General features: G+C 36.4%; 1 protein-coding gene across 4 annotated transcripts in view; it reads left to right on the forward strand.

Annotated features, from left to right (window-relative positions):
- The window catches only part of LOC103315959 (kinesin-like protein Klp10A), a 435,695-nt gene that overhangs the window by 230,438 nt on the left and 188,513 nt on the right, over positions 1–16,744 (forward strand). For all 4 annotated transcript variants that reach the window (XM_031923908.2, XM_031923909.2, XM_032601480.1 and 1 more), the window contains one exon: positions 11,585–12,158. In XM_031923908.2, coding sequence (XP_031779768.1) covers positions 11,585–12,158 — 574 coding nt within the window. The remainder of the gene's footprint in view (positions 1–11,584; positions 12,159–16,744) is intronic.

Here is a 16,744-nt window from a genome sequence, read left to right on the forward strand (position 1 = left end):
GCCACCCTCATCAGGAAACTGTTTATTTCATATTAATATTATGTACATTAAATCACGGTATTAAAAACAATAGTGAGTAATTAAGAATACACTTACAGAGTTAGTGGTCGATCGTCGGTATTTACATCTATATCTCCTCTCCAAAGAGAGGAGATAGAGATGTAACTCTCTTAGCTGTTCAGTCCCGAATTTCATGACTACCGATACCAAAATGTGTAAAACCACTTATTAGCCATAATATCATATTTATTTTCTACATAACTTCTAGTAGAAGGTTAGTCCCATTCTAAAACTTTACAGCTACTTTTTTACTATAAAAAGGTATCTTTTTACTCTATTGAGGTTGTCGAAGTCCGGATCAAACATTCAGATTTTTATATTTTAAGGTTTTAAATGCTAATAAGGTAGCCTTAACATACATATGGGGCTTTAAAAGTATTTTTATTAAAAAATTCAGAAAATTTCACAAAATAAATATCTGGATAGTTTTAGTTAAAAATGCATTCCTTGTAAGCTACAAATCATTGAAAATAGGCAAAAAATGCAAAAATTGCAAAAATTGCTTAAAACCTTAACTTTGACCAGCTAGAACTCGAAGCCAAATAAAGGAATCGAGCTGAAAATTTTTTTAGGAGTTAGGTACAACATAGAGAACACACATACGCGACGTTACGCTTGGTAAGTCTAGCAGCATCATCAAGTCGCTTTGCTTATTTAACATTATTTTAATGTGTTTTCTCACTCAAATGAGTGATTTTTCACAGCGGGAAGGATCCTCTATCTGGCTCGCACGCTAGCGCTGGAAAACCACGACTTTTTCGTGCGTTTTAATGAGCCTAGAGGAGTTCTTTTCGCAAGCTGGAGACAACATAACCTCATCTGTCAACCACTATACAATTGCTGCTGGCGAACATCTTCATAGCTGTTTCATCATGAGGACATAGCATCGGCTCTCAACATCGCTAAAGAGGAAAAGAAAAATCTGGTTTTTAGGAACATCAGCCCAAATTCAACCGAATGGAGGGAATGGAGGTCTTCTACAGAGATTTTTAGAGGTTAGATACAAATAGCTCTATCTTTCTCTAAAGAGCGCGAGATCAGTCGTCACCGTTGCTGCGCGTCTGATTCCAATATTCGCCATTAGGGTGCAACACCAGTGACACTGGATAAACGTTGGCACCTCTGACTGATTAGCCATGGCGTTTTTGGCGTGTTATTCAAAAATCTGCTAGAGCGGGAGTTTTAAAATTTTTTTTTCTTTTTATCAAAAATTTTGATAACTTTTCTGAGCCAAAATTAGTACAATTCCTCACATGCCAAGATGGCGCCGGGACGGAACAAGCTTCCGGACAGGTGTCGCAGTAATTTTGCATGTTGTAAGCATAAATAGCAACAACAGCAGTGTGCGTTATTTGCGATGAGGCTTATCACCATATAAATTCGTTGGCAATAATCTCATAGTTTGCTCCGAACATAGCTATCAAAACGTAACCTCAAAAATTGATGAGGAAGTTTTAAGCGAATCTGCCTCACTTTTAATAGCGCAGATTAAGCTAAAAAATCTGAAGATGTGAGAAATGACCTGTTTGCTGAAACTAGTGACAAAACTCAAGACTTACAAGAGTCTGAATCCATCAAAGAAAATGATATTGAACTTTTAAGAATTGAAAATATGCTGTTGAAAAGGTTACTTCTTAAAGAAAAATTGGAAAATATCAAGAGTGGGACTGACGTTAAGTTATGCACGTACTCAGATACTATTAAGTACTCAAAGCAACTCAGAAAATAGTTTTTAAAATATCTGTCAAGAAAAGCAATAACAGCAACATCGATGTCATGAAGCGGTAATTGAATGTCTCACGGCCGAAAAAAACATTCAAACAAAAAACATATACGTTAACAAAAATGATGAAGTTATTATAAGCTGCCTTAATGATAACAGTGCTGAATTAACGGAGACAGTACTGAGAGAAAAACTAGATGACGAATGTAACATAACAAAGAATGAATTAAATAATCCGAAGATCAAAATAGTAGGTATCGACAATTATATGAACATGCAAACCAAAGAAATTGAGAAGGATATTAATGAAAGAAATTTCAGTAACTTTGAAAAGAATGGAGAAGTCCAGCATATTTACAAGAACAAGCACAACAACTTAGGCACTGTTTTGATGGAAGTCCCAGCTGAGATCTACAAGCACATAAGAGAAAATAGCAACAAAATTTTCGTGGGTATCAACATTGTAAAGTCTACGACTTAGTAAACATCTGCCCATGCTTCAAGTGCGGGAGATTCGGACACAATGCTCAGAAATGCAGAAATGATACCTTGTGTTTAAAATGTTCTGAAACCCATAAAACGAGTGATTGTGATAAGGACAGTGCAAAGTGCATAAACTGTTACTATAGTAATACGAGATATAAATCAAAGCTAAACACAAAACATTTCACCTATGACTCCAGCCAGTGCAGTATCTTGAAAAAAAAATTGAAAGATATATCAACTCCGTCGATTATCCCATCAAACCCATCTTACCGGCAACTGAATCAATCTATCGCAACATGGAACAGGCTCGAAGTACCTGTAGATGTTAATAATGCTACGGATAAGAAAATTCAGCAACATTAAAATAATACTACACGCAATAAATCAAAAAAAGAACCTCAGCATAACTCAAGACCACATATAAGACGTGATCAACAAGTACTATCAAGCCAACCGAAGCTGCATTCCACTGCATCAATACCAGTCAACAAAAGCGATAAAAACAATATCAAAAAATAGGTAATATGGATACTTTTGATAATTTAGATAAGTTTTAAAATGAATCAATGCAAAAAGAAAGGACATGGAGTAATATTGAAAATTTTAATAAAGTTATAAACAACAAAAAGGATACTATCCTGCATGTAAATATTCGAAGTATAAATGCAAATTTTAATAAACTAAAAATTTTAATAGAGAGTTGAGCTATCAAACCAGCGATTGTGGTATGTTCCGAAGTTTTTGAGCAAGTTAATTATAATTTATACCAACTGAATGGCTCAGATTATGATTATATAATTTACTATAACGACAGTAGGATAAATAGGAATGATGGCGTCATTGTATTTGTCAATAACAATCTAGTCCAACATACCGAAGTTATTGAAGCAGGTAGAATTAAAATAATAAATACCAGGATAACCTTAAATGATAAAAGTAGGCTTGAAATATCGGCTATCTACAGATCGCATGTGATACCAAAGACTGAGTTTATACTAGACCTTAATAAGTACTTAACTAAAAAGAGAAATGTAAAAAATCACTTAGTGATAGGTGATTTTAATATTGACTTGCTATACTGTAATCACTATAGTCAAGATTTCTTGTGCAATTTTCTTGATAAGTGATATATTCCTGGTTTTGCAGGTATTACAAAGTTGCCTATTGGGTAGATCATGTATTGACAATATTTTCATTAAGTCTCATAACATTAACACAGCCACACATAAGATTAGGCATAATATAACGGACCATTACCCGATCATAATTGCTGTAAATAAACTGAAGGAAGTAACTACAAAACCATATGTTTTCTTAAATGACAATAAATTAACAAATTATGCAATTACTAGAAACTGGAATGAAATTATTTTGATGGATGATGCAAAAAAAATACTGATAAATTTCAAATAGCGCAAAATATGAATAATTTCTTTTGTGATATAGGTAGAAATCTAAGTGCTAATATCGTTAAACCAGTAAGTACTGGACTTAAGGTGCTTGTTTTGAATCATATCTTTATTTTGTTAAAGCCAACAAGTACAGCAGAAATAATAAGTATAATCAATGCACTGAAATTGAAAAATGGTGGAGTTGATAAAATAAATGCAAAGACCTTGAAACTGCTATGTAAACACATTGGACATCTTTTTGTGCAATTAGTTTTGACCTTGAACTCAAATTTCAAGGTCATTTGAAGGTAAAAAATTTTTTTTTTTAGTAGGAACCCCTATTTTTGATAGCAGATTCGGAAATAACAGGAAATTTTACGTCCGAAACGGTATTTCAAAATTTTTTTCATGACCTTCACAAGGTCATTTCAAGGTCAAATGTTAAGAAATACTGTAATTGCTATTTAATCGCATTTTCTGATAGAATAATCGTAGTTAATGTACTTTTATGATGAATATTCAAACCCAATGTGACAATGACCATGAAAATATTTACCTTGAAAACAAAATAATCCCCTAATTTCAGCGCTACCCAGGAACAACGACGTGGACGTATTAGGATTATGTTCCCTTTGGGGTGCTTTTTTAACGTGAGTCCCCTTGCCTCTCACTGGGGTGCTTGTTTACTGTGAGTCTCCTTGCCTCTCACTAGGATGCTTGTTTAACATTCGTTAACAAATTTTTAGTGGTCAAAAGTAAATTTTGAAGTAAACATGATAATTTTAAATATCTGAGTGAATAATCTCCACTATCACGATTACCACATAAGATTAGTTCATGAGCTGAGTCCACGCCATTTTCTAATGCGTATTAACTTTTGCCAGTGGGCTTTAGGAGTTTTACAAAATGATCCAGATTTTTTCAGATTTGTTATGTTTTCTGACGAGGCTATATTTCGCAGTGATGGTCAATTAAATAGGCACAATAGTCACTACTGGTCACCTGTAAATCCCCACTGGTACAGGGCTATTGACCATAAAAACCGATGGAGTTTAACGGTGTGGTGTGGGATCATTAATGGTTACCTGATTGGGCCATATTTTTTCGGTCAAAATGTTAACCAGAATAGCTATTTGGCATTGCTCAGAGATCGACTGCCAGAGCTTGTAGAGGATGTTGACTTTTGGACGTTTCGGACGTAAAATTTCCTGTTCTTTCCGAATCTGCTATCAAAAATAGGGGTTCCTATTTAAAAAAAAAATTTGACCTTCAAATGACCTTGAAATTTGAGTTCAAGGTCAAAACTAATTGCACAAAAAGATGTCCCCGTTGATCCTGGACAACTTTCATCAGAATAATTTTTCTGTTCATGGCTTAATTTAGGAGTTATTAGACTGGTTTGATTAAAATGGCCCACTCTGTATATATATATATATATATATATATATATATATATATATATATCCGCAATTTCGAATAATATTCATTATTGCCAAATTACTATATTAGAAAATGCATATATTTCAACGTATGTTGTATAACCATACTTATGTAATTATAATAATTCTGATAGTACATATCAAGATCTAACAGAATTTGTATCTATATATATATATATATATATATATATATATATATATATATATATACACACATATATATATATATATATATATATATATATATATATATAGACACATATATATATATATATATATATAGACACACACACACACACACACACACACAAATTCTGTTAGATCTTGATATGTACTATCAGAATTATTATAATTACATAAGTATGGTTATACAACATACGTTGAAATATATGCATTTTCTAATATAGTAATTTGGCAATAATGAATATTATTCGAAATTGCGGACAATGCTATCTATTTTACGTAAGTATGTGTATAAATATGCACACACACACACACATACCCGTGTAGCGACTCAGTCGCGACGCGCCAGGCGGCGGAAGCGGCGCACGCGAAGCGCTGTGAACACACCTATACACATACGCGCCGTGCGGCGCAACGGGCAGTTCTACTCGAGCTCCACTCTAGGCAGTACCTTGAGCACACGATACTGCAGGGAAAGCAAGAGATAGACCCACGCCGACGAAATCGTCTCCTGAGCTCACGTGACGACAAGTTAGCGACACTGAAACCCGAAACTCCGGATAGCCGATACTCAGCGTCGCCGAAACTCTTTTAGCCTACGTCCCGATGCATTGCTGCTACCTCTGCCATTGTGAGCACACAGGGTTGCGGAAGTAACAATATTTTCACCAACGATTTACCAGGTCGTGCGCTCACGTCCTGGTTAATTGGAGGTTAACATCAAACCTCCGGAACCATCTTTACGCTGACATCTCACGACTCCCTTTGTCACTGTGTGCACATAGGGCAAAGGGAAAAGCGAGACGAGCGACAAGGATCCGTACAGCCGTGCGCTCACGACTCTACGAGTCCGAGGAATAACCTCAAAACACCGTAAAAACCGTTCCGACTGCAACTGAGCGCACACAGGGCGATCGAAACGCATTTGGATCGACGTAGCCGTACGCACACGACTGCGCAGTACCCGAATGAAATCCTAACCTCAAACTCTGTCACCTTTCCGTAATACCCATACCGACCCGATACACCGATACTGCAACCGTAGAATCATTATTGTACCGTAATTGTGTAGCCTTGCTAGTATATTGTTAACCGCGCTTGTTTAAACAATTCTTATTGTAACGGCGAAATATCCTTAACAATTCGCATACTTGATTTCTGTTTCAGACGGGATTTAACATCTGAACCCTCTAACTATTGTTTGTTACGAAATATACAGTACTATTATTAGTAAACTATACAAACAGACTCATTATTATCCCTTTTCCCTATCCGAATCCTGGATCCGACTGATTACCCAACATCCAGGGGAAAGTCCTATCGTTACAGAGAAAATAAAAATAAAAAAGATAGTTAAAGGGTCACGGTAACCGGAAATCAAAAAGGACAGAGCCAACTACCAAGGCCTCATGCGGATTCGCCTTTCGGTTGGTGGGCGCGCGCGCTTATTTTGCGTCATGCGGACTCCCCTTTTGCTTGTTGCGCGCGCGCGCGCTCGCCTCGCGTGTACAGTCTATTGCGGCCGTGCTCACGTTTGTTTATGTGCGAGACTCGTGTCTTGTCACTTCTCTCTTCTTTTTCTTCTTTTTCGTTTCTACCTCCTCCCATGGTTGTTCCATGAGATGAGTGGCAGAATTGCTCTGAGGACTTCCCAGGTCAACTACGATCGGTCAACCCGCAGACTTGGGGTAGTCGGTGTCTCCTTTCTTGCCATTCCTGGTCGATTGCACTGTTGCAAACCGACATCCGCCGAGCAGAGAGCTCTAAAGCAGGCTCTTGAATTGATTAGTTCATCACGGTGATCCAGTCGTGCGTTTCTGCGTTCACAACAGGTACTTCCTTCTTCGTTACAGTTAAACTCTTCTACTGCCCTATTACTATGTTTCAATCAGAGTCCAAGTGAAAAACCTATATATTCGGCTTATAAGTTTGCCCCCCGGGGGCTTCGCCACCCCAAATTCCATGGAGCCAGCGTCGATCACCGGGACTTACACCGGTTTGTAACTTGCAGCGGGACTTGACTTTGTCGCCTTACCCGCTTGGGGTAGTGTGATTGCAAACTCACTATCCATATTTGGATTATTTTCGGGGTTCCTTCCTCTAGCCTGTTTGGTCTTTAGAGCATATTGTACTTTTGCTCTATCCTCCGACACGTTAAAGAGACCTCTACGTGACGATGAGCATACTGCTATCCAGGGAACGTGCCACATATTGAGTATCAGCATCCCCGCGCGCAGGAATGTGTGTGTGTGCATATTTATACACATACTTACGTAAAATAGATAACATTGTCCGCTATTTTGAATAATATTCATTATTGCCAGTTTTACTATATTAGAAAATGCGTGTATTTCAACGTATGTTCTATAACCATATAATTATAATAATTCTGATAGATAATACATACATATATATATATATATATATAGATTCTGTTAGAATATATGTGTGTTTTTTTTCATGTGGCGTAGGCAGAGCAAGCTCTGCACAAGTGGCCCTCCGACACCCGATCCCCACAGGTACTATCATTGAAGAATACTTCTGTGGGGCCCGTTTACTAGCCTTTTTTTTTGGCTTCTCCTTTGAAGTTTGACATTTCCGTACATCCCCCGTCCACTAAGGTGATTAGGGGTTCAGGATCAAACTCGTCTTCTTCATTCTGCATCGTCCTGCCGTCTTGTTCCTTCTGCATCGTTTAGCCGTCTGCTTTCTGCCGCATCGTCTGGTCGTCTACTTCAAGCAGCATCGACCAGCCGTCCCCTAACAGACTCAACCCCGACACCTACGTTCCTCTGCATCGGGTGAGGGAATCTGGGCTCGACTCAGCTACCTATGTTCCTCAGCATCGGTCTGAGGAGCACTTAGAGGTACTTAACCCTAGCTCCTACGTTCCTCTGCATTGGGCAGGGGAGTGAGAGCTTAACTTTGTGACCTACGTTCCTCTGCATCAGTCCGAGGAGCGTTTTGTAACTATTACCTAGTGGCCTTCGTCTAGCAACAGTTTTACTTAGCTGTTTCGCCTTGTCCTTCCCTTCTATTCTCTTCATCATTTCTAATCTTCTTGAGAATGGTTCTTACGTAGTTGTTTACTGCGCACTAGCCATCCTTCGACGCTAGCATAGCTGTCATCATTGACTCAGGGGTCAGCCTAGTCTGAAAGTAACGCTTGAGTTCTTCTCGTTCCATTTTATATCGCAAACAGTTACAGAAGACATGCTCCGCATCTTCGTTTGCTTCTAAACATACTAAGCAATTTGGATTATCCTCTATTTTGAAGCGGTGTAGGTAGGTTCGGAAGCACCCATGTCCGCTCAAAAACTGCGTAAGGTAGTAATTCATTTTCCCGTGTCGTGGTATGAGGCGGTGCGTCCGTCGCCCTTTGCTACTGGAGTCCCATCGTTTTCGCCACTCAGCTAGGGTTTGTTCCTTTGCGGATTTTCAAACTTTCTTTTGAGTATTGTTACTACGTCGGCTTTCTTCGTATATATTCTTTCGTTCTGTTGCTAGTAGGTCAATAGGCGGCATACTTGAGATAACGCGCACTACATCTTCTGATACTGTTCGGTAGGCAGAAGCAACCCGCAATGTACTTTTTCTATAAACTGTTCACAGCTTTTGTGCATAGGACTTCACCAACATAGCGTCCACCCATATTGGGGCAACGTATAATATAATTGATGTAGTTACACTGGCCAGGAGTAACCTTCGACCCTGTGTTGGCCCACCTACGTTTGGCATTAGAGTCTATTTCGTGTCTGTCTACTGACAGCGTTATTCCTGCAACTGTTCTGCGTATTTTATTTACGCTATTCCCCAGTGTGTTAAGTGACGGAACCGCTTTCATTTTTGACAAAATGTCTGCATATCTCTTTCCTTCTGCAGTTTTGATGATTATAGCATCTGGTCTAGGAGGTCTTGCATGCCTCGGTCCATCATTGCTAGTCCTATTCTGGTTTGTAACGCCAGGGACACCTTTATCCTCTTTGCTTGCCCTTTTCTCCTTTTCCTTTGACTTTCTACCTCCACTAATAACTGAATATTATATATGCTCATTACGTGACAATACATAGATAAAGTGTTTAAGATTATGGACCAAAAATAGTAGCCGATCATGGAAACTTTCAATTTTTTCAACTTCATGTAACATTTTTGAGTGATTCTCGTATGTTATTTAATGATATAAATTTTTAGTTTTAAATGCATTTTTGATTTGAGAATATGTCATTAAATATGCCGGACATATGACGGACATATGACCGACAGCAAAATCCTGTGGTTCAAATGACGGACATACAAAATAAGAGAATATGCCATGTCCGACAATAAATAAATAGGCGTACATTCACTAAATAGTGACGAAATGTCCGACATGTTGATTTGGAACATGTGACAATAAACAAAAGCTGAAAAAATTTAAATATAATTTATTGCAAAGTTTTTATATAGACATTAACATCGCAAATTTGAATTTTTATTAATAAATAAATTAATAAATAAATTCCTTTTTTACCATATTGTGCAAAAATGTCTGTTACGAGATTTTTGGATATATGTCCAATAGCACAATATCGTGGGACAATGTCTGTCATATTTTTTTTGCATATAACCATATATCCAATTTTTTTAAAAATTTAATGATAAATTCAGTACAAAATTTTTATTAAAAAATTATTCAAAATATAAATGCGATTCCACGTGCTAGCATGCTTACGGAATTCTTGGAAGGACCGACATGCATGTGTTGTTATTTTTCGTTGGACATGTGACCGACTTGTGACGGACATTTTACTGACATTTTTCTTACTTTGATCACGCTACAAGACTCGGTGCTACCATGCGGATAGTAGTGCGGAGAATAGGGGTTCATGACTTATAATATTGTTTTTTTATTCTTTAATTTAGTTAAAGTTTTAATAACGATTAATTGTTGAGACATTAGCCTTCATTTTCCGCACTACTATCCGCAAAGTAGTACCTATATGGCCACTCATTTTAACAAATTTAAACTATTTAAGAGTATTATTGCTTAGAACTAAAAATAGATAACATTTATGTGATTAAATGGCATACTAAAATCACGTAAAAAAGTTTCATTAATCAATTTTTTAATAAGTCATAACATTACGTGATAAAACGTTCAAAATCATTTCATAAGAAACTGACGTCCCAAATCACATATAAAAATTACATGAAGAATTACGTAATTTCAATACATCACGAAATCACATCAACATTTTTACCAGCGTAGTTTCTCACGATTTCACGAACACGATAAACTGGTGATCGCTGGTTGTGTAGTTATCAAACAACCAAAGGCAAATTCATATAGCAGTGATGACAATAGAATCGTTATACTAGCTTGCTCCTTTTTTGCCCTGATACTGTCCGCTGACAAGTACTATGTCCGCATTTTTTTATAGGCTGATCTAGGCAATTTGATCTTTATTTTTCAGAAATTTGCTTTAATCAGTTTTTTCAATCCCGTGATTTCTATTCATAGCTTCTTATAAATTCCTGCAATCACCTGATCCAGCATTGTGTTTGATCGCGTTTCTGGATGCTTCCGCCCTGGCACAGAGGAAGCACTTAGCTTCGGCTATGAAATCAGCGGTTTTGCGCTATCTTCCCTTGGACCAGTAGCAATTTGTACTGTGGTCTGGGCCTCTGCCATTCGCGTTTAGATTTCCGCAACCCAGGCACCTATAGCACCAAACGACAAAGCGCGTCGCACCCTGCAGTAGACCGAGCCTATCTTAATACAGGCCGGTCAGCCTGACGTTATCGATTCCTTTCTGGTTTTCCCTGGCCACCTTAATGTCCACCTCGCCTTCCTGCGTTGTGCCACAATAGTATTCCTGATCTCCAGCTTAGCTTTGGGAACCAGTATGCACAAGCTTGCCGCTGTTCTTACCGCGCTTTTCAGCCCTTCGGCAGGTCAATTCTTGCCTTCATTGATGCCTCTCAGTGCGATGACAACGTCCCTGGTTCCGGTGCTGCGAATGTCCTTGATATCCGCATTCTGGTTGTCTTGTTTGACCCGCACTTTGATCTCTTTTATGGCCACGGTCGTCCGTTCTTTATTCGTAATTTTTGTGTTGCCCTTCTCTTTCGAGATGATTTTCTTTCTTCTTTTCTTTTTACAATCATAAAATTATATCAATAATAATAATAACAGCAATAATTATGGTGATGATGATAATGATGATGATGATGATAATGATAATAATGATAATAATGATAATAATAATAATGATATATAATAATAATAATACATAAAATATCACTTCCAACTACCTTTACAGAGACTATCAAAATAGTATCGAGTTTCGACCTTTGCGAGAAATAGATACAGTCGAAGACCATCAAATAACAGTCTGTGTTCGAAAGCGTCCATTAAATAAAAAAGAAATTGTTCGAAAAGAAGTTGACGTTATAAGTGTACCTAGAAAAGATCAAATAGTAGTACATGAACCTAAGGCAAAAGTTGATCTAACAAAATATTTAGAAAACCAATTATTTAGATTTGACTATGCTTTTGATGAATCGTGTACTAATGAAATCGTATATAAGTATACGGCAAAACCTCTTGTAGCTACTATTTTTGATGGTGGTATGGCAACGTGTTTTGCATACGGGCAAACTGGAAGTGGAAAAACACATACGATGGGAGGCGATTTTAATGGTAAAACGCAAGATTGTAAAAAAGGAATTTATGCTATGGTAGCAAAAGACGTATTTAAGTGCCTAAAAATGACAAAGTATCGTCCATTGAATTTAGTAATATCCGCTAGTTTTTTTGAAATATATTCTGGAAAAGTATTTGATCTTTTAGCAGACAAGGAGAAATTGCGCGTGCTAGAAGATGGTAAACAGCAGGTAAGACTATAAATTTCAAAATTTTCAATCTTATATTATCGATAAAATTAAACCTTTCTATTTATTTTAGTAAGAAATACGTACTCCGTTATTATAATATTTACTGCTTAGCAATAATCTATTTAATATAACAAAAAAAAATTGGCACGAGTAACAAACTCATAAGTTTTCAAATCGTCGTTAAATATTAGTAATAAAATGTTAATAAAATAAAAATCATTTTTATTTAAAAGTTATAGTACATTACAGAACTAGGGGCGGAAGTTGGCTTTTTTAAGCAAGATTGATGATTGAGCACGAGTGGAAGTCGAGGGCGCTGTAGGCGTAGAGAGTACACCATTGTATGCTCTTAGAGTATAGATATGCGCAGTATGCTGCAGGAAATCGTCGCTAACCAAAAGATGGCTCGATGTGTACCATTTAAGAGTCTTATCACGAGTATCAAATTTACATAATACAACACTCTCTTTGAAATTTATTATCGTGATCATTACTTTTTCTTTTTAATATTTATAATACATTAATTTTGCATTTTGTTAATTTAGTTGCAAGTCAACTTTTATGATTTTTAATACATCATTTTCACAACTTTTATTAACATAATGATACTGCACTTTATTGTGCTTTGAGTTTGGAGTAGAGTTTCCGAATTTACCGATCGCGATTGCGCTAGAATCGTCTTCGTACATAGATGTCGGTTTAATGAAATTAATATCTAAAGATTGGCTTAACAAATTTCAAATAAATAATATTTCCGAGACGATTTTAGATAGAGCGACATCTATTTTCACTGCGGCCGATAAACACCAATTGACTAATTTTGCCCAAATCTTCTATTCCAAACTTTGCTTCCTCCTATTGGAAGCTTTGTAATAGTAAAATTTTCAGTTTTGCTAAAACTTTATAGAAATGCATTTGGAGGTGTTTAGAGTTCGAATTATGCGTTTTTAGAAAATGTCCGTGCGGATAGCTGTGTGTGAACAAATCCTTCCTCGCTGGTCAACGTTTTCCTGAAATGCCACGTTCCTACATGCCCAGATCTCTGCTCTGCCAGTGTCGTCTGTTTCCGACGATGTCTGATCCAGAGCCCTGTATGGTTCACATATAATGGCTACGTCGACCTCCGTCTCATGAACGTACTGGTTAAGTAAATCCTATGCTGTCTCACAGTGATTCAAGTTCAACTGCACTATCTTCATTATCTTCGTTTCTTTAACTTCTCTACTGCCGCTCGGTATACTGGGCATGTGTAGCTACCAGCAGCATGGTCACTTTTCTCTGTTGCTCCTCTTTCTTAGCAGAGAACGCAGCTCGGTTTATTTTTACAATCTCTTGCATTATGTCCTTCGACTCCACATTTGTAACAGTGGTTACTTCGATCCTGTGTTACTGTGCAGTTTTTGCCGATATGTCCAAATCCTAGACATTTATAGCAGCGAAGTGGACGTGCATATCGCTTTATCTCTCGTATTCTGCATACTACCTAGTCTATCCTGATTTTCTGCTTTTTGATCATCTGCTAAGACATTTTTGCTGGCATTCGAATGACCGCCGTCTGCGTATCGCCATATGCCTTGCGCACAGACTTTACTGTCGTTTTCTCCACAGCATTTGAGCTGCTATCTTGAAACTTCCTCCGTAGCGCTTCCACGATGTCCTCCTTAGTGGTTAGAACATCAAGATCCTATACTTCAAAGACATCTACATCTTGTCTACCTACCTCTCCGTCGGGAGTGGACTGTAAAGCTTGACCCGCTTGGTGCAGTGTTTTAATTAACTCGCTGTCCATGATTGATTTATATTTGGGGTTTCTTCCCCTATTCTGTATCCTAGGAAGGAGCCCTTTAACAAGGTGCTATCATCCGGGCCAGATGAGCCTTGGTTATTTTAACGAGGTTGCTACTCCTTACCCTCCTCCTTCCCCAACTCTTGTGTGGTGGGGCCCCGGGCTTGGGACCGGCGTAGCGGAGTTTTTTTGTGTGTGTGTGCGTGCGTATACCGTTATGATTCTGGAACCACGGAACTAATCGTAATACAATTTTACATGCATATATGTTTTCTGATTCTGAATTCAGGAACATTTTTTCTTTAATCATTCTGACCATTTCATGATCATATTAATAGCCATTTTTCGATTTTTGAAAAAAATATTTTTGCTTTTTTTATGATATTATTTATACAATATATTCGACAATAGCGTATCTAAAAAAGCATTTACTGTTCCGTTCAATTGTTATAATAAAGCGTTTTGAAGAAGTTTATAACAATAAACAACGATAATATCTATTTGCTGTTACAATTTTAAGCCATTTTGGCGACTAGTTTTTGAGCTAAAAATCAGAAACCAAAAAAAAATGGTTTTTCGATGTCGTACGATTACGGGAGTAAAAAGACTTAAATTAAGTTAAAATTTTGAGAAAATATAGATCTTTTACCTACTTCGGCTAAGTTCTTTTTGCAGCTTATGAAACCGATTAGTTTAAAAGGTATAAGGATTCAAATTCGTTGTCTCACACCTCCTGTATAACTGAAAATTACTATTTTTGTTAAACCTTATAACTTGCTAACTAGAGTTCAGAATGTTTTGAGAAAATTCATGATTTATGAGGTTATGAGGGCCCAATGGTATTTAAAATATTGAGGTTTAAATTAACCTTTTTTGATATTGTGATGGGTGCTGCTTTAGTAAAATAATTAATATTGAAAGTATTTTAAAAATCATTAATTTACTGAATATTTTAACAATATTTAATCTATTTTAATTATAAAACCGCTGCCAATTCTTTGGCACGTAGTTTTCTCCAACAAAATGTATAGTCCAAATAGATAAAATATTGTTCAAATATACAGTATATTAATGATTTTTAAAATACTTTTAATCTTAATTATTTTACTGAAGGAGCACCCGTCAGAATATCAAATCATATAATTTTCATGAAAAAATTTAAACCTTAATATTTGAAATATCATAGGGTTTTCATAACTCGTAAAATCATGAATTTTCTTAAAACATTTTAACTTTAGTTAGCGAGTTATAAGGTTCAACAAAAATAGTAATTTTCAGTTATACAGGGTATACAGGGTGAGAGACAAAGAATTTGAATCCTAATATCATTATACTAAACGGTTTTATGAGCTGCAAAAGAACCTAGTTAAGGTGATCAAAATATCGATAATTTCCCAAAATTTCAACTTCATTAATGGGTCCAGCCTGCCCCCCCAGACCTAAAGACATTTCTGAAAAATATTAATTAAATGTTGTTAGCAACAAGTACAGTGTGAAAAATATTAATTAAATTTATTAGCTACGTATACAACGTATCAATAATAATATTTCATTAATATTTTTCCGTCCCCACGGACATTTTCTAAAAATACATGATCCCAACTCTAAATACCTCCAAATGCGTTTCTACGAAGTTTTAACGAAAGTGAAAATTTTACTAATACAAAGCTTCCTGTAGAAAGAAGCAATTTGTCGGAGAAAGCTATGTACCAAAGAATTGGCGTCGGTTTCCTAATTAGACTAGCTTTTCTTGGTTTTATTTTGATTTTACCTTTGCAACAAATTAGAAAATCATCTAAAAATACTAGTCTTTACATATGGAAGCGGTTCTCTGTCAAATCAATCATAAAAATTTTTTGTGTTTAAACGTTTAATATATTTTCTACATAATGCTTCTAATTCTCTTTTCAATAATTTTGTGAGTTACAGGTGCTAAAGTTGAAATCTTAAGTAATTTTTAAATGTTTCGACTATTTTCAATTATTTCTAAAGCCTTAGGGGAGCAGTTTTAACAAAAAACATAGATACTTTTTACTAAAAACTTTTTACTAAAACTAATTTTAGAGTCATGTATATCTGTGTGTGTGTTTTTTTTTAAGTGGCGTAGGCAGATTGAGCTCTGCACAACTGGCCCTCCGACACAGGATCTCCACATCTTTATTTTCGGGATTTTTTTCCCTAGCTTAGCGTGTGTGCGTGCGTGTGTGTGTTTGTGTGAGTTATAACTTACTTATCTGCCATATAAACCTTAAAATGTGGAAAAAAAGAATAATGTTTGCTCTCGGGCTTCTCGAGGCAAGTTGTGTTTGAGAAAGGAGTAAAAAAAACTGCGATAGTTTTTCTATTTTCTTCCTCCGACGTTTCGGTGGTCAATGCTACCTTCATCAAGAAACTGTTTATTTATATTAATATTATGTACATGAGATCTCATTTGATATTTAACAACAACGAATAGCCAATAAAAAACTTACTTAATGGAAAACCTACATTCCTTTCAAAATAATAGATTATATCAATGAAATCATATGAGTAATGTATAACTACTTGCTACATATACCAAAATAGGCATTTGAAAAATTGCCCTGACTTACCTTAATTTGATATTTTTTTGTATACTTTTATATATTTCGTCACAGGGCAACTGGATTTTAGCGCGATAGCCGCGAAGATGCTGTCGCGGTTAACGGTTTTTGCGGAATTTTTTTGCGGAAAGTGGTAACACTGAACTAATACAAAAAATTGGGGCATAGATCTTGACCCGTACTTAAGGGGAAACAACACCTTTAAACTTCGAAAACAT

Source organism: Nasonia vitripennis (assembly GCF_009193385.2).
Source record: "Nasonia vitripennis strain AsymCx chromosome 2 unlocalized genomic scaffold, Nvit_psr_1.1 chr2_random0002, whole genome shotgun sequence".
Lineage (NCBI taxonomy): Eukaryota > Metazoa > Arthropoda > Insecta > Hymenoptera > Pteromalidae > Nasonia > Nasonia vitripennis.